This window comes from Prionailurus viverrinus, chromosome F1 (assembly GCF_022837055.1).
Source record: "Prionailurus viverrinus isolate Anna chromosome F1, UM_Priviv_1.0, whole genome shotgun sequence".
Classification (NCBI taxonomy): Eukaryota; Metazoa; Chordata; class Mammalia; order Carnivora; family Felidae; genus Prionailurus; species Prionailurus viverrinus.
The window spans coordinates 13,132,216-13,155,270 of record NC_062577.1 but is presented as its reverse complement, the minus strand read 5'-3'; the positions used below and the strand labels follow the sequence as shown (position 1 = coordinate 13,155,270).

Below are 23,055 nucleotides of genomic sequence, written 5' to 3'. Positions count from 1 at the left end.
CTTACTTATTTTATAACTGAAAGTTTGTACCTCTTTGGCCCCTTCGGCTATTTTGCTCACATCCTCCAGCCCTCTGGTAATCCTCTGTTTGTTCTCTGTGTGATTGAGTCTATTTCTGGTTTTTGTTTATTTATTTATTTACTTTGTTTTTTAGATTCCACACATAAATGAAATCATATGGTATTTGTATTTTTCTGACTGACTAATTTCACTTAGTGTAATAGGTGCATCCGTGTTGTTGCAAATGGCAAGATTTCATTGTTTTATGGCTGTGTCTCTATATAAATGCCACATCTTCTTTATCCAACTTATCTATCGATGGACATTTAGGTTGCTTGCATATCTTGGCTCTTATAAATAATGCTGCAGTAAGGAGGGATGCATATATCTTTTTGAATTAGTGTTTTGTTTTCTTTGGATAAATACCTAGAAGTGGGATTACTGGATCTTATGGTACTTCTAGTTTTAGTTTTTTGAGGAATCTCCATACTGTTTTCCACAGTGGCTGCACCAATTTCCATTCCTACCAACAGCACAAGAGGGTTCCCTCTTCTCTACATCCTTGTGAACACTTATCCATTTCTTGCCTTTTTGATACTTGCCATTCTGACAGGTGTGAGGTGATAGCTTATTTTGGTTTTGATCTGCATTTCCCTGGTGACTTGTTATGTTGTCTTTTCATGTGTCTGTTATAAGCCATCAATGTGTCTTCTTTGGAAAAAAAATCTATTCAGGTCCTCTGCCCATTTTTAATTGGATTATTTGTTTTTAACCCATTAATTACTTAGAAGTTATTTTAAAATTTCCAAATATGGTCTTTTATCGTTATTTCTTTTATCACATTATGACTAGAGAGTGTGTTTTGTATATCAACTCTTGTGGTTTGTGGAGATGTGCTTTGTGGCCTAGTACCTCACTTTTCCAAAATGTTCTTTGCTTTACAAGAATATACATTCTCCCATTGTTGAGTGCAGGGGTCTAAATTAGTTCAGTAGATTATTTTGTTTATTATGAAGTCTGGTTTCTATATCTTTGCCAGTGTTGTTTTTCAATTTAATATAACAAGCTTCCATTATAACTATGGATTTATCAATTTCTGCTTACAATTCTGCTGGTTTTTACTTTATGTAAGTAGAAACTCTGTTATTAAGTGCCTACAAGTATTATTATTTTCCTAGTTAATTTTTTCCCGTTATTTAGCTACCCTTTTATCCTAAATAATGCTCTTTGCCTTACATCAATTTCATCTGGTATTATTGTAGTTATACCAGCTTTCTTTTGCTTAGTATTTTCCTGATATAATTTTCCCATTCTTCCACTTATAAGATTTTGATGTCCTTATGTCTAGATTTTTTTTGATAATATATACTTAGATTTTGTTATTTTATCCATGTTGAGAATCTCTGCTGTTTTACCAGGCACCCGGGTGACTCAGTCAGTTGGTGTCTGACCTTGGCTCAGGTCATGATCTCAAAGTTTGTGGGTTCAAGCTGGTGTCCAGCTTCAGAGCCTAGAGCCTGCTTTGGATTCTGTCTCCCACTTTCTCTGCCCCTCCCCCACTTGCACTCTGTCTCTGTCTCTCTCTCTCAATAATAAATATTTAAAAAAAATTAAAAACTAGCTTAATATTTATTGTGATTAAAAATAGATTTAGAAGGGCAAAATATTTTAACAGATTTTAACAGATTAACAATCTTCCTTGGAAGATTGGATGGAAAACAGTGTTTGGAAATATGTTCCACACTGTTAAGCCATTGGAGAAATACAAATTAAAACCACAGTGAGGTACCACTACATACCTATTAGAATGGCAACAGCAGAAACAATAACAAGCCTGATAATAGCAAGTGCTGGTGAGAATGCATGAAAATGCAAAATGGTACAGCCGCTTTGGAGAACGGTTTGGGAGTTTCTTACGGAGTTAAACATACATTTGCCATATGACCCAGTAATTCTACTTCTGTGTATTTACTGAAGTGAAATGAAAGCTTATGTTTACACTAAAACCTCTGTGTGAATCTTTGTAGCAGCCTTTTTCATAATCTGAAAAGTCTAGAAAGAACTCAAATGTTCCTCAGCTAGTGAATGAATGAGCACATTGTGATACATCTTACCATAGAATACCACCCAGCAACGAAAAAGGAACAGAGCTTTAATAGACACAACATAGACTTTCAAATGTCTTAGCCGAGAGAGGGAAACCAGACTCAAAAGGCTACCTATTGTATAATTCCATTCATAGACCTTCCTTCTAGCAAAGCCAAAAGAATATGTTTGGAGAACAGATCATTTGTTGCCAGGCACTGGGGATAGGGAAAGAAATTAAGTACAAAGGAGGAGCCTAAGGACAATTTTTTTTTTTTTTTTTTAAGGTGATGGATCTGTTCTGTTTCTTAATTGTGGTCATGGTCACATGACTGCATGCATCTGTCAAGACACCTATAACTCCACATCAAAAGAATGAATTTCACTGCATGTGAATTAAAAATAAGTTAAAAAATCAAGAGAAATCGATTTGGGTTTATTTCTCACATGTAGTTTTGTACTTTGCATTTGCCATGCTTCACCTTTGCTTCTCCTTCAGCCTTCTCAATCAAGTTGAGTCGGTTTTCGTTATTCTTTAATTCCTTCTTCTTGTTTAAGAGTTTTACATTGTTTCTATTTCTGAGGCAGACACTGCTAATTGCCCATCTGATATGCATTCTCTCTTTCTCTCATTAACAGAAACTTACTAGATTTTGCTTGGTATAGTGGTGGGCCAGTGTGAAATATTCTGTTTCTCAGCAGGTGGTAGCTATGTAGCCTCAGAAAATAGTGTGGCTAATGAAATGTGCACAAAAGTTTGTTGAATGAGGCTTCTAGAAAGCCCTTAATAAGAGGGCCAAATCAGCTGGCATGTGGTTTTTGCCCTTTGTTTTTACCTCTCTTTCTGCGTGGAGCCCTGCAGATCAACACCAAGGAAACCAGGAAATGTTTTACACAGAAGCAGGAAACATTTGCATTCCATTTTAAGAACATTTTGATGTTGGGAACTATTAAGCCAGAATGACAACAAGAAAGATTAGTGAATTGTTCTTGTAACAGTAAGATAGAATCTCTTTTGTTTGGAAGGGATGGTTTCTTTGAGGCAGGTAACCCTGAATACCTTTCAAAGTTATTTTTTAGAGTAACTGTACAAAATGCATAACCAAGGTCTGATTCTTACCTAAGTAAATGTAGTCATGCCATCTTTAAATGTTAAATCTAATACTGTGTTATGAATTGGTTTCACAGGTCTTCCTAACAGGATTAATAAGCTTTGTTGTGACATTCATCGTAATTGGATATGTTGTTCTGAAATTCAATGAAGAGTCATGGGATTTGCAATCTTGCCTACTCTTTAGCATGACCCTTGGCATTACAGATCCTATTTTTTCTGTGAATTCACTGAAAACTATTGGTATGTCAGATTTATTTCTCTCTCTTACATTTAAAAAAAATCTTTAAATAGGAAATTTATTGTCAATTTACATTGAAGATACGAGGATAAATTATTTTTCTTTGGATCTTGTTTTGTTTTTGTTTTTTGCACAAATTGTGCATCTGGCAAGTAGATATTTATGCTATTTTTCTTGGCGATGGGGCATTGATGGACTAGAAAGATGCAATGCAAATAAGGTAATCCAAGATCTGGGATAAATACACCAATTGTAATCTCAAAGGATTTTTTTCAAGACGAAAAGTAACCTTTCTAGAAGGTGATAAAAATTAGCATTCTTATTCCATTCCACTGAATTCTAACCCTCAAGGTAGAAACTCTGCCATACCCCCAGTGAAACTCTTCTGAGGCCTTACTGTCTGTTGTTAGAACTGCCTCCCTTTTGGACCAGCGAATGGTAAGCAGGTAGTGGAAGGGTGTGTAGTTTATTTAAAAGATCTTACTATGAGTAAGATCATAGTTTGGCAAACATGTTCAATAATAGCTTAGTCCTAGGGCACCTGGGTGGCTCAGTTGGTTAAGTATCTGACTCTTCGTTTTGGCTCAGGACCTTCTGAATCGTGAGATGGAGCCCCAGCATCGGGTTCTGCATGGACAGTGTGGAGCCTGACCCTCTCCTGCTTGCATGCTCTCTCTCTCTCTCTCTCTCAAAATAAACTTAAAAAAAAAGTAATAGCTTATTCCCAAGAGGGTTTGGGGACCTTCAGTACTTCCCCTCTTATTTGGTAAAAGATGATTTCACTTGGAAATATCCCCCTGTTGTCATGTTTTATTAACACAGCGGTAAAAAACATGAAATGGTTAGGTGCTCTGGTTTCAGTTTTTGACGAAGAAATATTTTCCTAACCAATTTTAAGGTATTGGTTATATTTAATGGAAATATATTGCCTTATGATTGGAACTGGAAACCTCCAACCAATCCGATAAGTGATATTCCCAATTTTACACCCATTTACACCTGCTATTGGGAGAACATCGATTTTTAAGGTGGGAATACCCTAAATTGTCATATTTCTCAAAGAGTCTGATCCTGTCCTCTTTTCTTTCTCTCTCTCTATTTTCTTGAGAGGGAGAGAGAGACAGAGCACGAGCAGTGGAGGGCCAGAGAGAGAGGGGGACACAGAATTCAAAGGAGGCTCCAGGCTCCAAGCTGTCAGCACAGAGCCCGACGCTGGACTTGAACTCATGAACCTTGAGATCATGACCTGAGCCGAAGCTGGACACTTAACCGACTGAGCCACCCAGGCGCTCCTTTTCTCTATTTTCTAAGTACAATCTTTTTTTCTATTTTTCCTTTACTTGTCTTTCTCTTTCGGCCATTTGTATTTCCCAATTGTTTTATTCACCTCATTTTTTCCCTGCTCCCTTTTCTGAAACTCTTGACTATAAGTGCCTATAACAAACTATAAACTTTAATTATTTACTGCAGTTTCTATATTCAATTTTTTTCCAAAAAAGAAGTATAATAGAAAGTCTTCTATTTCTTTTTTTTTAATTTTTAAAATTTATTTTTATTTTTATTTTTTGCGAGAGAAAGCACACACACGCACAAATGGGGTAGGAAGAGAGAAGGAGAGAGAGAATACCAAGCAGGCTCCACGCTGTGTGTGTAGCCTGACACAGGGTTCGATCTCACAACTTTGAGATCATGATCTGAGCCAAAATCCAGAGTCAAATGCTTACTCAACTGGGCTACCCAGGTGCCCCGAAAGTCTTCTATTTTTTAAAAAGAAAAACTAGTGAGGGTATTTGGCTCTTAGTTAATATTTTCTTTATGTCATTAATGCTCAAGGTGGTGCATGGGTTTTGGATCCAATTACAATTTTTCCTAATAAGACAAATTTGACTCATTTTTTGTGGGGGGGGGGGAATAAATATCACTCTTGCTTATTTATGGTTTTGGCAGAGTCACCATATAGGCAATATATGTGAATTAGATAAATGGCTCTTTCTTCAAAACAGTTTACTTCTAATTGTCATAGTAATTTTTTAAGGAAAATATTTTCTGCCATATGCCTAAAATTATCGTAATATACAAAACTAGTTCCTACAATGCAAATAGTGCTTCTTTTGATGTGATACCCTTGGGTACTGTAAATCCTGCACAGTCTGGGTGGCCTGACCTGTTGGAAAAAGTAGTGGATATTCACATGCAAGTGAAAAGGAACTTGTCTGTTCATTACCTGTTTGAAAAGAATGCATTGGGCTCAAACAATTTTTACTTTGAAACAAATCTGGAAATTTACAACATAGGACACAAAAGATATTGTAAAGGATGCAGAGAAAGGGGAACATTTTTGTCCTGTTAGTGGGAATGCAAATTGGTGCAGCCACTCTGGAAAACAGTATGGAGTTTTCTCAAAAAGTTAAAAATAGAACCACCCTACAATGCAGCAATTCCATTACTTGGTATTTATCCAAAGGATATAAAAATACTGATTTGAAAGGGCACACGCACCCTGTGTTTATAGCAGCATTATCAACAATAGCCAAATTATGCAAAGAACCCAAATGTCCATCAACTAGGTAAAGATGTAAGATACAGATATCATGGAACATTACTCAGCCACCAGAAAGAATCTTTCCATTTGCAACAATGTGGATGGAGCTAGACTGTATTATGCTAAGTGAAATAAGTCAGTCAGAGAAAGACAAATACCATGTGATTTTACTCATGTGGAATTTAAGAAACAAAATGGATGAACATAGGGGAAAGAACATAGGGGGAGGCAACCCATAAGAGACTCTTAACCGTAGAGAACAAACTGAGGGTTGCTGGAGTGGAGGTGGGTGGGGGGAAGAGCCAAATTGGGGATGGGTATTAAGGAGGGCATTTGTTGGGATGAACGCTGGGTGTTATATATAAGTGATGAATTGCTAAATTCTACTCCTGAAACTAATATACACTATATGTTAACTAAAATTTAAATAAAAACATAAAATATTTTTTAAAAACCCAAAAAGCAAATCTGAAATAGGACCTTGTAAAGGAATAAAACAAAGTTTTGGTATGATCTCAATTGAGTAAAAAGTTTATACGCTTACAAAAGACTTCAACATTAAAGTTGTATCTGAGCTGTGAAGCTGTTAGGTGGCTTTTGTTTTATTCTTTCCTCTTTCACATTTTTCAGTGAATTAGTGAGTATAAGTTCTACATTATGAGGGAGTAATTCTTGTGGTATTTTGCTATTAAACACAGCTACAAGGCAAATTCAATGCTTCATACTTCAGACCTTGCATTTTACTTGTTCCAGGTTGGGTCCCTGAATTTGAGGGAAGGATAAAAGGATTTCATGAGCAGCTAAATCAAATGTGCTAATAATCTCTAAATCTGTTTTGCCAGCATTTTTTTGTGGCTTCTGTCACAGTCAAAGCTAGCAACAAGTAGTAAACTGAATATTGGTTAGCAACCCTCTTGGGAGCTTCCCAGATGCAGTTTGAAACTGACCCCCATATGCAGAGGGGAGGGAGAGACTGAAGAAAGAGGCAGGTTGGTAGGTTTTTATAAGCAGAAGAAACTTACATACAAGGCTTGTCTTGGGTAGCAACAAGATGAAAGCATCCCTGCCCCTGCACTCCACATCTTAAAATGTATGTATTGGCCTCAACAGAGTCCAGTCACGTACGCTGTGCGGGGGTTCTGAACACCCATCACTATCTCAAGGCCGTGTCCTTGGATCAGCTTCTGGGAGCAGGAAAGGCAAGTGGAGCTCACATTCCACTTGCTGAGGAGGGGCTGAGGAGCCTCTAATCACCTCCAAGTCAGCAGGTCAACTGCCAGTCATATCTTCGTTCCCCAACAACAAGAGGATTATAACTTATCTTGCCATTTGCTTTCTTTATTGGCTACAATAATGAAGCAAGAAGAACAGAAATAAACAGCCTGAATACATTGATCCACAGGCAGACACTGAGTAATTAGAAATTCTGTATAATCCTGTATATCCTATCATTCAGGAGACTTTGGGAAAGATGGATAGAATCTGAATATTCTGATGTTTCATATCCTCAGATCAAACACTGGAAAGCAGAGATTTTCTTTCTTTCAAACTACATATAGTGTTCTAGAAATAATAATAATAATAATAATAATAATAATAATAATAAAATAATAATAATAATACCCCAGCTATATATATTTAATTATTATGTGTTTCAAAAACACCAAAAGAAAAAAATTAGAATTTTAATCAGATCCAGTTCTGTTTGGATTTTTTAAAAAAGTGTCACTGTGATCATTTTGAATTTGATGCAATGGGATTATATTAAACAGATGCTTTTAGAAAATATGTAGTTTTGCAATCCTTTCTATATCAATTTTTAATTATATTAGGATGCATAATGTACTATTGTGTGTCATATGTTCTTAAATTTGGGGATTATGCCAGCTCCACAAACTCATCAGGGATACTGGGTCTCTCTGTTTATATATTCCTGTGGATATGGGGAAGGAAAACTCTTGAAGGAGCAGAGGAAACAACCCCTTTCATGTTTGTCATAGCCAGAGTGGAAAAACTTCATAATTCATGGGACATCAAGTAGAAGCCTTAGTAGCAGGGAAATTTTCCTTTAAACTAAAGGCTGCTCTGGTACTCTGTAGCAAAGCCTAAAAGCAAGTTATAAAAGGTTAAGCTATTTCCAAGTAATAACTGCTCTAGAACAAAAAATATTTATAGGAATACAAAAATATACAGCACCTAATAAGGTAAAATATACACTTCTGTCATGTGTAATAAAAAATTAGCAGGCATGCAAAGGAGCAGGAAAATATGAGTCATAAAAAGTACAAAATAATAAGTAGAAACAGATGCAGTAATGAGGCATATGGTAGAATTACTAGATACAAACATTAAAGCAGTTATTGTAACTCTATTCTGTAGATTCAAAAAATTAGAGGAAGGATTAAGGCTGGGGTAAAACTCCTGTCATCTTGTGAGAGCCCATTGTTAAATAACCACAAATTTTGCAAGCCAGTTGTTAAACCATCAATAACTTCAAATTGGCTATGATGGAAGTATTTATACATAGAACTGGCAAATGCTACAAATCAGGTGTTTTTGTTTTTGTTTTAATTTTGGAGAGGTGGTTTATCAGCATACCACTGGTAGATATAAAAAAAGACCTAAATCAAACTTCTAGAGATGAAAAACACAATACCTAAGGCAAAAATTCCACTGGATGGAAGTAGATTAGACACTGTAAAAGAAAGTATTAGTGAACTTGAAGGGGCAGCAATAGAAACTATCCAAAACAAAGCACATGGAGAAAATAAGTGAAAAGAACATTAGTGAACCGTGGGACAACTTCAAGTGGTTTGATATACAAGTCCCCAAAAAAGAGGAGAGAGAGTGGGAGAAACAAAAAAATACTTGAAAAAATAATGGATGAAAAATTCTGAATCAAGAAGCTCAACCTACATGAACCCAAGAAACATAAAACTACACTATGACATATAAAAATCAAGTTCCTAAAAATATCTTAAAGGCAGACAGAAGGGGAGACACATTATATACAGAGGAACAAAAATAATAATGACTTCTTTTCAGAAACAATGCAAATGAGAAGACGGTGGAACAACGTTTTTAAAGTACTAAAATAAAAACTTAGAATCCTCAGTGGAAATATATTTGAAAAGCAAAGGTAAAACACCTTCTTAAACATACTGAAACTAAGAGAATTTATCATTAGCAGATCCTCACTATTAAAAGATGATAAAGGAAGTCAGGAAGAATGAAACTGGTACCAAATAGAAATTTGGATCTACATAAAGGAATGAAAAGCCCTGTAATTGGTAAACATATGGGAAAATATTTTTTTCATATTTTTATTTTTATTAGAAAAATTTTTTCTAATGTTTATTCATTTATTTGAGAGACAGAGAGAGACAGAGCATGAGTGGGGGAGGGACAGAGAGAGAGAGAGAGAGAGAGAGAGAGAGACAGAATCCGAAGCAGGCTCCGGGCTCTGAGCTGTCAGCACAGAGCCTGGTGTGGGGCTCAAACTCATGAACCTGTAGATCATGACCTGAGCCAAGTCAGCCGCTTAACTGACTGAGCCACCCAGGTGCCCCTGACTTTTTTTTCTTATTTTTAAATCTATTTAAAGTATAATATTTAAAGCAACAATGATAGCAATCTACCTTGGGTTTTATTTCTCTGCTCCTCCATTCTTTGTGTGTGGCTTCTACTCTCAGGATCACAAGTTGGCTGCTAAAGTTCCAGTCATCACACCCACATTTCAGGCAAGGAGAAGAGGAAAAGGGCAAGGGACAGAGAGATGCTTCTTTCAACCAAGTCACTTCTCCCTCCAAGAAATTTCCCCAGAGTCCAACTTGGTAACTTCCACTTATACCTCAGTGGCTACTCTTTGAAGCCCAGGATGTGAAGGGAAATGGTCATTTTGCTGAACACAGTGCCACCCTGGATAAAACCAGTTTTGTTACCAAGAACAGAGGATGGATACTGGTTGGGCGAGTACCAGTCACTATCACCCTACTCATAAGTTGTGTATCACTAAGCAATTAATTTGATTATATTTTCCATTAAACTTAACTACTTGTGGATGCAAAGTGCCAATAAGATTTTGTAGTGAATTAAAATTTTTTAAAAACAGCGTTTTTGAAATATAATCCATGTACCATAAAATTTATCCTTCTAAAGTGTACACTTCAGTGATCTATAATATATTTACAGAGTTATACAACCATCATCACCATCTAATTTTAGAACTTTTTTTTTTTTGAGAGAGAGAGAGCACACGAGCAGGGGAGAGGGGCCGAGGGAGAGAGAGAGAGAGAGAGAGAGAGAGAGAGACGGTCTTAAGCAGGCTCCACACTGGGTGTGATCTCATGACTGTGAGGTGAAATCCAGAGTCAGACACCTAACTGACTGAGGTACCCAGACACCCCTGGAGCAGTTTTATCACCATCAAAGAAATCTCCTGGCCATTAGCAGTCACATCTAATTCCCCTATTCCAAGCCCCTGGCAACCAACCACTAATCTACTTTCTGTCTATAGATTTGCCTATTCTGGACATTTCATACAAGTCAAACCATACAATATGTGTTTCTTGTGTTTGTCTTCTTTCCCTTTTTATAATGTTTTCAAGGTTCATCCATGCTGTAACATGTATCAATCAGTACTTCCTTCTTTTCTGTGGCTGAATAATTTGATTGACTATTACAAATAATGCTGCTATGAACATTCATGTAAAATTGTGTGGACGTAGGTTTTCAATTCTCTTGAGCATATGTCTAGAAGTAGAATCGCTGGGTCATCCTTTGTACTTATTTCTAAAATGTGATTTTTGTGGAGTCGAATGACTTCTGTTTATTCAAGCTAAATATTGTGTCATGCTGAGAAGTACTTTGTCTCATTCTAAAACTCAAGCATGGTTTGAGGCCATGGACACCTCAGAGAATGCTATTGTCATGTTCCCTTGTCGTTGGAGATATAAAAAAAAGCACATGGAGAAATTAAAAATGGTGGTTGCCTTACAGACCCATCCCAGTCATGGCTGTTTTCTTTCTATCAGCATATTCCTTCTCTTTTATTTTTGTGTTTCCTGTGCAAGAGCATCATTTTCATGTACCAAATTAAATTACATTTTATATTTCCTTTTCCAGGCATTTCCAAAATGTATACTGATATCATAAGAGGAGAATCAATGATAATTTGTGGCTTCACATCCATACTTTTTGGACTTTTTCGGAACAACTTACTCCACATTTCCATACTTAGAGGTAAGAGCATTTATTTTCCTGTGAATATTCTCTAAGATGTGAGTGCATTATTAAAAATTGTTTATTTATTTATTTTGAGAAATTGAGAGTAAGTGTGCATGAGAGAGAGGGGCAGAGAAAGAGAGGGAGAGAGAGAATCCCAGGCAGTTTCCACATTGTCAGCACAGAGCCCAACGTGGACCTTGATCTCACAGACAGTGAGGTCATGACCTGAGCTGAAATCAAGAGTTGGACGCTTAACTGACTGAGCCACCCAGGTGCCCCTCCTCTGCATATTTTCTAAAATCATTCTTCTATGATGCATTTCAATTCACACCAAAGTTAAAATACATTCAAGATGTCTTAACTTTACTGCATTCTCTATATTTTACTTTTGGACCAGTTAAAATAGCATATATCAGATAACAAGAAAATAATTACCATATATATGTTTCCTTGGACAGCATGGGGGAAAGAATGGTAAAAAAATGATTTAGTTTCTCTCCCCACCACACACACATCATCTGGCTCAGAGTAACTGCTTTCCTGGATCAATCTGGATCTCAGTGAGTGGATGTTAAGAATTGATTAGGGGCACCTGGGTGCCTTAGTGGGTAGAACATCTGGCTCTTGATCTCAGGGTCATGAATTCAAGCCCCACGTTGGTGTGGAGCCTACTTAAAAAAAGAAAAAAAAAATGGACTTGATCCTGGATTTGGGCCTGAGGGTGAAGGCAGAATGTGATAGTTTTAGGAGGAGAGAGGTGCTAAAAGGAAAAAGAAATATTGGTGATAAAGAGGGGTGTGCAGTGCTTCTCAATGGGGAGCTATAGGCATGTGGGGCGGGACAATCTTTGTTATTTAGGACTGACCTTGGCATTGTCTGACACCCGCTCGCTGACTGCCATTGTTGCCCCCGGTTTTGGTGACTACAGAAAATTTCTCTTCTCCATTTCCCAAATGCCCTTGGGCTGGGGGTCACAAATGGACTTCAGATTGGTGGGGACCCTGGACACGATTTGCTTGGCCCTAAAATAGTGTGTAAACAGTTTGAATTTGGATGTTTTTTTGGTCAGAGATTCACTTTCTAGTTTGTTACAGGGTTTTCACTTGCCTGGCTTCTGAGGACATTTGAGTCTGCTCTTCCTGGATAAGCAAACCTCAAGCTACAGACCATTAGGGAAATGTCCCCAGAAAGTCTGTTTTACCAGGCTTTCCTGAAACTCCCACTTGCTGAAGGACAAGGTCCCCATTCAAAATCTCAAAAGCAAACCAAAGCACATAGACCCATCTGCCATCAATGAAAGAAACGAAAGTTACAGTTCAACTTCTGTTCTTTCTTATTTTCTTTTTCTAGACTTACATGTAATCACGGGCCTCTGCTTGGGCATCTTCGGAAGCATAATATGTGGATATTCGTGTGCAAGAATCATTCAGTTTATATTGACTGACCTCTTTAGCAATACACTAACTAGTGTCATTCTTTGCATTTCAATGGTGTACCTGACTTTCTACGTTGGTAAGGCAGAAACAAATACAAAAAAAATGCTGCCCTCAAAGTGAATTTTATGTACTTTTCTTCTTCGTTGATCTTGAATCATTTGCTTCTTCCTAACTGCTTCCCCCTTGTTGCAGCCCCTCTGTGCATCTTGTCATGTTATTCTTCTGCTACTTCTAGCTCTTTCCTACTCTTTCTTAACATCTCCTTAATTTCAACCTCACGTCCCTTCCCTTTGCATTAGTTCTCTATGTAATTACTCTCTTGCTCTTTTTTTTTTAATTAAAAAATGTTTATTTATTTTGAGAGAGAGTAAGCAAGGGAGGTGCAGAGAGAGAGAGAATCCCAAGCAGGCTCTGCACCGTCAGCGCAGAGCCCAGCTAAGGGCTCAAATCCACCAACCACGAGGTCATGACTGGGCCAAAATCAAGAGTTGGACACTTAATTGCCTGAGCCACCCAGGCACCCCTCTCTTATTCTTTTTGAACTCCACCTTTTGACCTTACATTTAGTCATTGGCAGTCCCCTGGAATCAGCTCAGTGCTGATTCCTGCTCTGACCCTTAGCAACCCATCTCTAAAATGAGAGAACCAGGAGAGATGCTCCTGAGGTCTTTGCAGCTCAGCTGCCTTTCATTCCATGGGCTTCACAATGAGGGGCCTGTAGGAATGGCGGCCCTCACCAGAGGCTAGGAGGCAGGAGAGTAGAGGGAGAAATCAGGTAGGTATACCTGTATCTGGAAAAGAAGCAGGAAAGTAGAACAATCGTAGGAGTCAAAGTGCCTAACTGGTAGACCTGCAATAATTTGCTAGTTTAGTCCAGTGGGATTGGCAATTAAGGATTTTTACTAGCCTGATTGAGCTAACCAGTCCCCAAGAGCCATAGCAACTGCATCGAAACAGTCAAATCCTGCTTCTGCTCTCACCCCACATAGTGGGGCAACTTACACCCATGAAAGACCTGAAGCATCAAAAGCTTAATTACTCTTGTCATCTCCAGTTACCTAAAAGCTCTGCTTCCGCTCTAGGTAGATTGCCACCTGGGACTTGCTTACTGCCCTGAATCAGTAAAAGTACAGAAGGCGTTCACTGAATGGTCATTTCCTTCAGATTCCTAATTTTCTTTTTTTTTTTTTTTTCTTCTCCCTGTGAAACTTTTATGGATGCCTTAAATATCTGGAGAAAAAAATTTTAAAAATTAGTATTTCCATTTCTTCCACCAGATCATGAGTTCCTTGATGTGGAGGCTGTCTCTTTTTCATCTTTTTATTTATTCTCTTTTCTGTGTTCTCCCAGCCAACCCCAGTGCTTCCTATATGCCTGAAAGTAATTTGACACATGTTGGTTGAATACACTGATACTAGTCCTTGAAGCGTTTTGGAGTTAGGCAGACTTGAATTCAACCCCCACCTTCACAATTTATTAGCTTGCTGACCTTGGAATATTACTTAACCTCTCTAAGCTTTAGTTAGTTTCCTTATCTATAAAAGTGATATAGAAACACCTAGCCTATAGGGGTACTCTTGGCACTAACAAGATAATGTATGTCCAATGACTTGCTCATGCTGATAGGCTGGAGACAGCTCTTAGCCGCTTGCGAGAGCTGACTGTACACATCTCTTTCACAGCTCTGTTCAGGTGACATCATGTTGAAATTGGTCATATTGCGAGTATTTACACCATGGAAATTGGCAGACACTGTCCATCAGGGACTTTTAAAAACTCGTTTAACCTCCGGAGAGCTGCTTTTAAACATTTACTAGCTCACCACTGAACTCAAGTTCGGGCAGCTAACAAACGTTGGTTCCCTTCCACTTTCCTTCTGAAAGAGGGAGGTGCTTCTGGTCAGTGCTTGGGAGGCCTGGACTAGATTGTCCCTTTCAGTCTCAGAAACCACTGCTGAGGGAGGCTTGATGTTGGACCTGTGGCCTCGGGAACTTGTGAGGCAATAAATTCCTGTTGTTTAAGATAGTTTGTGGAGCTCTTTTTCAGCAGCGCCAGGAAACCGATATTCTCCCTCCTCCATTGCACTTTCCTCTGCTTCAGGGATTAAAAAACCACTTTGGGTGGTCCTTTACTCTTATGTTTAATTATTTCAGTGGTAGACATGTTATCACGAGAAGTTCCATTGCCAGAAATTCCATTGCTAAACACAGATAAAATTCTAATGCACACACTCTCCAATGTTACATTTCTGTTATGTTATGTAATTTTGTTTTTTTTTTTCCCCTTTGCTAATGAACACTCAGTCAACTGGCTAAAGCCCAGGGAGCCTCTGATTGAGGTTACAGTGTCACCTCTTTGAGCACATACAGTAATTTCCATTTTTGTCTCTGTTGTGTTCAGTTCATGAAACCTGGACTTGTATAAAAATATTCATTCTTTTCCATGAAACAAAACAAAACAAAAAACAAAATAAATGGCACAGACATTGCCTCACAAAAGGTACAATGCTTCTGGAACATTGTTGGTTCACAGGTAGTGCAGTTGGAAATATTCATATATCAGCCCATGGAAGAAAGTTTCAATTTAGGACAGAAAAGGCACTTTAAGAGTCAGTGTATAATTCATGAAACATGGTAGGTTTTATAAAAGCCAGAGGTGTACCAAGAGAGGGGCTTAATCTAAGCATGAGGAATATTAGATCAAGTGATGTTATTCACAATTTCTGGGGAATGAAGATAATAAAGAGCAGACAACATTTAAAGTTTCATTGTTTTAAAACTCTCTACAAACAATGCATCTCCTTCTTGCCTGTGCTGATGCTCTCCAGTGTCTCTTTGTATAGTCATTGGTCTAGATTATAAAGGCCCTCTGTCATCATCCAAATATATTTTAGTTAGAAATACATCCAGTCTTGAATCCTGGTGCTTTTAGGGAAAAAAAATTTCCCTTTGATTCTCCTTTTAGGGGGACCTTCACTTTTTCTAAACCAGAGAGAGGAAGAGAGAGACAAAGATTGAGAGAGCCACTTGTCCACAGCGTCAGTTCTCTGTGGTAGTTTTTTTCCATTGAGTCAGAAAAACATTGAGTTCCATATGACTACTGGGGTTCGTGCTGATGAAAATTACTTTCTTTATTACATGGTCCATGATTTTTCCCCCCTTCAGAACACTTAGAATATTATTGAATATAATAGCATTTGTAATTTTGTAAAAATGTCACCTAATTATAAGAGTAATGCATGTTTATTGTAGAATTTTGGAAAAATTCTGAAAAGTCAAAGAAAAAAAATCACCAATAAACCTATGTTATAAATTAAACTATGGATACATTTTGGTATATGTCCTCAGCCTTTAAAAAATACATATAAACACACATACATATATTAATGTATGCATTCATACCATGTAATCCTATAACATTGGGATTATATGAAATAAGATGACATCAGTTTTGAATTTTTTTCATGTTTATTTATTTTTGAGAGAGAGACAGAGCATGAGCAGGGGAGGGGCAGAGAGAGAGGGAGACAGAGAATCGGAAGCAGGCTCCAGGCTCCGAGCTGTCAGCACAGAGCCCGATGCGGGGCTCGAACTCACAAACTGTGAGATGATGACCTGACCCAAAGTCGGTCACTCAATCGACTGAGCCACCCAGGCGTCCCAATGACATCAGTTTTAAATAACGTCATTTACTGGTTTCCTCATAGCAGACGTTGTCTCCAAATACTGTCTATTACTGAGAAAGATGACCTTTAAAATCCAGTAATACTGGAGCACCTGGGTGGCTCAGTTGGTTTTGGCTCAAGTCATGATCTCACGGTTCGTGGGATTGAGCCCCTCGTGGTCTGTCAGCACGGAGCTTGCTTGGGATTCTCTCTCTTTCCCTCTCTGTGCCCCTCCCCTGCTCATGCTCTCTCTCTCACTCTCAAAATAAATAAATAAACTTTTAAAAATAAAATAAAACAAAATACAGTAATACTAATTATGGGACAGGGGAACTAAGATTTTGAGAGACAATTTCCCTTTCAGCACACTTCTGAGCACTACTGGTTTTACTGTCATTTGTTATTCATATTATATCAGTTAGATAAGAAGGTAAAAAGAAATCTGGGGCGCCTGGGTGGTTCAGTCGGTTGAGCATCCGACTTCGACTCAGGTCATGATCTGGTGGTTCATGGGTTTAAGCCTGTGTCGGGCTCTGTGCTGACAGCTCAGAGCCTGGAGCCTGCTTCAGATTCTGTGTCTCCATCTCTCTGGGCCCCTCCCTCGCTCATTCATTCTCTCTCTCTCTCTCTCTCTCTCTCTCTCAAAAATAAACGTTAAAAAAAAAAAAAGAAATCTAAAGTGGACTGAAGTGATTAGATACACCAAAGGAATAATAAAATCCTCTTCAAATAAACAGTATTAATTTACTAAGCAGTAAAGCGGATGTATAAAAACAATGGCATAATAGTGACTATCATATATATATACTTTTTTTTATTTAAAGAGGTGCCAAGCAATTTTCATGTTATTTAATTTAATCCTCACAACAACTCTATGAGGCATTATTCTCTTAAACCCATTTTACAGATGCAGGGATGCTAATAGAGGAAAAGGAGGTCACATTCTCAGAGCAGTCAGGTCTGCCTTGCTCCAAAGTGCTTCAAATTTCTGTCTATTATTTATCAGGCATCCATTCATTTACATATTATCTATGGCTGCTTCTGCACTACAGCCGCTGAACTGAGTAGTTGCAACAGGGACCATGTGGTCCACAAAGACTAAATATTTACTATATGGTCCTTTACAAAAAAGTTTGCTGACCCCTAATCTACAGGATTAGGCCAATCCCTTGAGGCAATTTTCCAAGAAATAGGACTCTTCAGTTTCTCACCAATTCTTCTCAAGATAAAGTACCTCCGTGTGCAGATTTGAATGCAACTAATTTTGTTCACTTTTTTCTCTCCAGTGGAATTTTTGGGAATGTCAGGAATGATTGCGTTAGTCACTGTAGGACTGAATTTAGATTCCTTAAGCTTTAAACCGAGGATTGAGTTAACAATTACTAAGTAAGTCTCCTATTGTATACTTGGTATAGATATCTTAGAAATTTAGTGCTTAAGTGGTTCTGCCTTCTTGGACACATTTCATAACTTTTTTCACCTTTTTCTTTTTAAATTCATTACCAGTTATATTTGAAAGAACTTAAGGTACCAACAATTGTTGACATCGACACGTTTAACAAAAAAGACTACAAACGGCATGAAGCAAAAATTGGCAAATTTTAAAGGAGAAATAGACAAACATTATATCTGAGATTTTTAAAAAATTTTTATTTTTTAAAATTTACATCCAAATTAGTTAGCATATAGTGCAACAATGATTTCAGGAGTAGATTCCTTAATGCGCCTGACCCATTTAGCCCATCCCCCCTCCCACACCTCCTCCAGTAACCTTCTGTTTGTTCTCCATATTTATGAGTCTCTTATGCTTTGTCCCCCTCCCTGTTTTTATATAATTTTTATTTCCCTTCCCTTATTTTCATCTGTTTTGTCTCTTAAAGCCCTTATATGAGTGAAGTTATATGATACTTGTCTTTCTCTGACTGACTAATTTCACTTAGCATAATTCCCTCTAGTTCCATCCATGTAGTTGCAAATGGCAAGATTTCATTCTTTTTGATTGCCGAGTAATACTCCATTGTGTGTGTATGTGTGTGTGTGTGTGTGTGTGTGTGTGTGTGTGTATACCACATCTTCTTTATCCATTCATCCATCGATGGGCATTTGGGCTCTTTCCATACTTTGGCTGTTGTCGATAGTGCTGCTATAAACATTGGGGTTCATGTGTCCCTTTGAAACAGCACACCTGTATCCCTTGGATAAATACCTAGTAGTGCAACTGCTGGGTTGTAGGGTAGTTCTATTTTTATTTTTTTGAGGAACCTCCATACTATTTTCCAGAGTGGCTTCACCAGCTTGCATTCCCATCGATTGATATTCTTTTTATGAATAACGTATCCGTGGCTCAGAAGCTGTGGTCATTTTATACATAACTCTTTGATAAAAAAAAAAAATTTACTTTGGATTGTGGGAAGTTTAAAAAAGACTGCATTCCTTTGTTTCCTTCATAAGGTACATGAAAGACAGCATCCTAGTATGGGAAGAGCTGGGAAAGAAAAGTAGCAGAAAGATGCAACACTAGCAAAACTCTTACTTGCCTTTTACATTTGGTAATGCAAGGTGTCATATGAACATCTCCGGATGGAGGGAAAAACCATTTGCTTGTCTTCTCAGATAAATGAATTAGTCTGTCTCTGAGAGACTATGCTAAATTACAGGATTGTTTCAGAGTTACTGCACACCAAGTCATAGCCTAGTGTGGATCGAATGAAAGCAAATGTTAAAATAAGAAAAATAAGCCATAATTTTGAGTTTTCCCATGAAGATTCTTTAAAAAACTTAAAAATTTTTTTAAATATCTATTTTTGAGAGAGAGTGTGTGAGCAGGGGAGGGGCAGAGAGAGAGGGAGACACAGAATCTGCAGCAAGCTCCAGCCTCTGGGCTGTCAGCACAGAGCCCGATGTGGGACTCGAACCCACAAACTGTGAGATCATGACCTGAGCCAGTCAAATGCTCAACCGACTGAGCCACCCAGGTGCCCCAGATTCTCTCTCTCTTTTGTTTTTTTAAATGTAGAGGACTATCCATTGTTCTGAAATTATGGCTTGCCTACATTTTTGGTGTTTAAATGTTCATTCTTTTATGAAATCCCAGTGATAGAAGATGGTACTTTTTTTTAGAAAAATAACTTCACTTGGCAAAAAAAAAAAAAAAAAATTGGCACCTGTAACTCTTCTAATTTTGTGTTAGGTGAATGACACTTAACTGGTCTTTAGAATCCAGAAGCTTGGGAATAAATAGTTCACAGAACATACACTTTTTGTCTGAATTTGGACATTTTCCTGAGCTCAGTCATACTGTCAGTATCATTAGAAATTACTCATTATGACTCATTTAATTGTTTATTATTGAACCTATAAAACCAATCTTTTCTTAATGTTTGCCATAACCTGGACATTGTATCTTAGGTTTGAGGCTTTGTAACTGAGTCCCTTCTCAGAATGCACTCATTGTTAAGTGGTGGGCATGTTTCTGTAAGAAGCTAGTAAGCGTGAATAATTTTATATATTTATTGGGATCCTACTATATGTAAGGCAGTTTTTTAGGTTCTATGGAGACATTTGAACAAGTTTTCTACTCAGTTATTCCATCATTTCTGAACTTCAGAAAACTAAGCTTTGGGGTTAGAGGTCCCCCTCATACCCTTCCTTTCTCTGAGTTCTAAATCTGATGAATCAAGAGCTGGGAATGAGAGAATCAGACCATCTACTTAATTGGGGAAATGCAGTGTTAGAGAACATGGTTTCCATCTGCAGCCCAAATGAGGCTTCCTAATGCTTCTTTCCGAGTGTAGATCTTGAGACCCACCTCGAGGGAGACTGGTTTGTGGAACAGACCCACTTGCCTAGTTAGCTGAAAGGGAAAGTCCCAATGGAGGGAGGCCCAAGAGCAAGTGGAACTTGACATCTGCTTGTAGAAGTCAAACCTGGCTTGGATGCAGACATGTTACCGCACGGAACCAGAACAGGCCTGTGCCTTAACCACTGTGTTCTAGTCTGCTCAGTAAGAATCTTGGGGAGCGGGGCTAGGTGTGTGGCTGTTTGGGAAGAAATAAGGGGGATTCTAAGTCACTTGTCTGCTTCTGAACTATGGTGGTATAGAGAATTGGCACTGTAGGAATTCAAAGGAGGATCACTTCCAACGAGAGTGCTTAGGATGAAGAACACAGGGTTCGAATTAGCCTTACAAGATTTTTAGGAATTCAGTAGATGGGAAAGCAGACTGGAGAGACTTTCAAGGTAAGAGACTTTCAAGAAAATCATGAAGGGAGAAATCCTGCAGAGGGCACTGAAGTGATCCAGTCAGCTATCGAAAAGTCAAGGTTAACCAGGTGGTTCTGGGTTCAGCTGCGGCAGCCCCAACAGTTTGATATGATGCCGGCTAATCTTGGCAAAACTGCCCCATCACCAACCGGAAGAGGAGGTGGAGATTCTTAATATTATGCCTTGCTTTTACTATTTTCCTATGAGAGGCAGCCCATGGGCATTGGTGTGATGAGGGTATTAGAGAATATGGAGCTAGGTGTATTTTAATTCCAACAAAATACTTTTAAATGTTGACTGCAACAGTGATGGAGGCAAGGACCTCTGCTAAGACAAGAATCATAGAATGTGATTGATACATGCTTTTATGTGCAAAGGCAACTATCTTAAAAACACATGGCTTAAAACGTGATTTATTTTCCATTCATCCTAGGTTCCTAATAATGTTTTCAACTGTATACCAACATTTAATATATACTTTCTTTGGCATTGTAATTGGATGTGGACAAAACAAGTATTTGGGATTTCACAGTATGGTTTTCATGTTCATTTTATTTACAACAGTGAATTTTGTAAGGTAGGAATTATATTTTAAAGTTTGCTTACTGGACTTAGGTTCTTCAGCCCAGAATAAGAATTGCCCACTGGTGAGGGCAACAAGAACTCTTTGGATGTGGAGTCAGAAAACCCATGTTGTTGTCAAGGCCCAGACAATAACTTGCTATGCGATTGGGGGAAGTCTGTTTACTTTTCCAGGTCCCATCTGGAAAATGAGAAGGGGGTGTGGTATCAGCACAACTCATGAACTTTATAGAGATGAAAATTCATGGGCCATCTCAATGTACTGAATTGCATCTCTGGAGATGAGATCCAGGAAGCCATTTCAACATGTTTGTTAATGGTTGAACAACACTGGACCTTATTAATGGCTCCTAACATTTTTGTTAACTTTCATCCTCATTTATTATCACCTATAGCTATGATAAAGCCATTTGTTAAGCCCTTACCATGTACATTATGCCATTAATACTAATACAACCTTATGAAGTAGGTGTTATTGCATCATTGCACAGATGAAGCCCAGGGAGGTTAAAAAGTTGCCTAGAGTTGCCCATCTTGAAGTGCAGAATTGGGGTTTAAACTTGACCCCCAGTAGCACATTTTCTCTCGAACACCATTGACCACTCGTGATGGTCATGTCTTCAATAAGAATTCATGACAGTGTCTCTGAAAACATTGTCATTCCCACTCAGAACAGGCCTGGCCAACGAACTTACTTTATAAGATGTTCTCATGGGACCTTGCTTTTGCTGACTCTGAGGTCACTGCACGCCACTCAGTCACTCTCACACGGAAGGATGTGTATGCAATTTGTTTCTTTCTACCATGGAGGCTTATGTGCAAGTTGAGATTGGTCACAGAAAACGAAGAAAGATAAATGGCTTTTTGAACCTTTGTTTGACTTAGCTGCACATCTGGCATCTCATTTCATTTCATAAACACTAGGAAATGAGAATTTTATAGATGAAGAAACTGGCCAACAAAGGCCAAGTACCTTGCCCAAAGTCAAGTGGCTAGGGAGTACTAGAGATCTTGTGGGAACTTATGGTTCCACCTCCCCAGAGGAAAGGCTTTAATGGAAGGAGTCAACCTAAGGGGACCTCAACGTATGGGTCAGCTTTCCATAAGAGACTTGTTGAGAAAAACATTTTAGAGGATGTGCCAAACTAAGGCCCCTTACATAATTACATAAGACATAATTATTGCTAACATGTTTTGAGTGCTGACCACATTCGAAATATCATTCTAAGCCCTATGAATGTTGCCCCATGTAATTGAAACTTCACAATAATCCTTTGAGGCAAGTACAATTATTATTATTTATTATCTCCACTTTACAGGATGAAATTGAGGCTTAGAGAGGTTAAAGAACTTGAGTTTACATGGTTAGTGAAAGAAGCTTAAATTTGAACCCTGGTAGATTGACTCCAGAGCCTTTGCGACACTGCCTTTCTGGTTTTGGTATCAGGCAGTGATATGAGTTGTTCCATTTTGGCTGGACTCAATGGTATTTCAGAGAAAGATCATTTAGTAAAGCTGAAAAGTTTGGTAAGAATTGCTTTGCAAAAAGCTTGAATGGAAGGCCGAGGGGTTTACCCAAATTCATCATATACATTATAGATGGTAATAGCAGATTTTCTGTTTCTCAGTGATAGGAATTCTCTAAACTGTCTTGTGAAATTCCCAGCTGAGTAACTGATACACAATATATTTTTTGAGTCTAAGAACATGTCAGTTTTATTTCTGCTGAAATCTCATTTGAGGGATAGTACTGATATTCTTTTGGTGAAGATCCCCTAAAGATAGATTCTACATTTTTGATACAGAGTCTTATAGAAAAATTATTAGTAGACACTTGTGGTGAGCATAGCATAAGAATAGAGTTTTTGGATCACTATGTTGATAGTGGGTCAACTATTCTCAAAT

General features: G+C 38.1%; 1 protein-coding gene across 6 annotated transcripts in view; it reads left to right on the top strand.

The window, feature by feature from the left end:
- SLC9C2 (solute carrier family 9 member C2 (putative)) overlaps positions 1-23,055 on the top strand; it is a 96,998-nt gene that overhangs the window by 18,060 nt on the left and 55,883 nt on the right. For all 6 annotated transcript variants that reach the window (XM_047840312.1, XM_047840311.1, XM_047840313.1 and 3 more), the window contains 5 exons: positions 3,274-3,439; positions 11,104-11,220; positions 12,556-12,717; positions 17,592-17,691; positions 21,002-21,145. In XM_047840312.1, the coding sequence (XP_047696268.1) occupies positions 3,274-3,439; positions 11,104-11,220; positions 12,556-12,717; positions 17,592-17,691; positions 21,002-21,145 (689 nt within the window). The remainder of the gene's footprint in view (positions 1-3,273; positions 3,440-11,103; positions 11,221-12,555; positions 12,718-17,591; positions 17,692-21,001; positions 21,146-23,055) is intronic.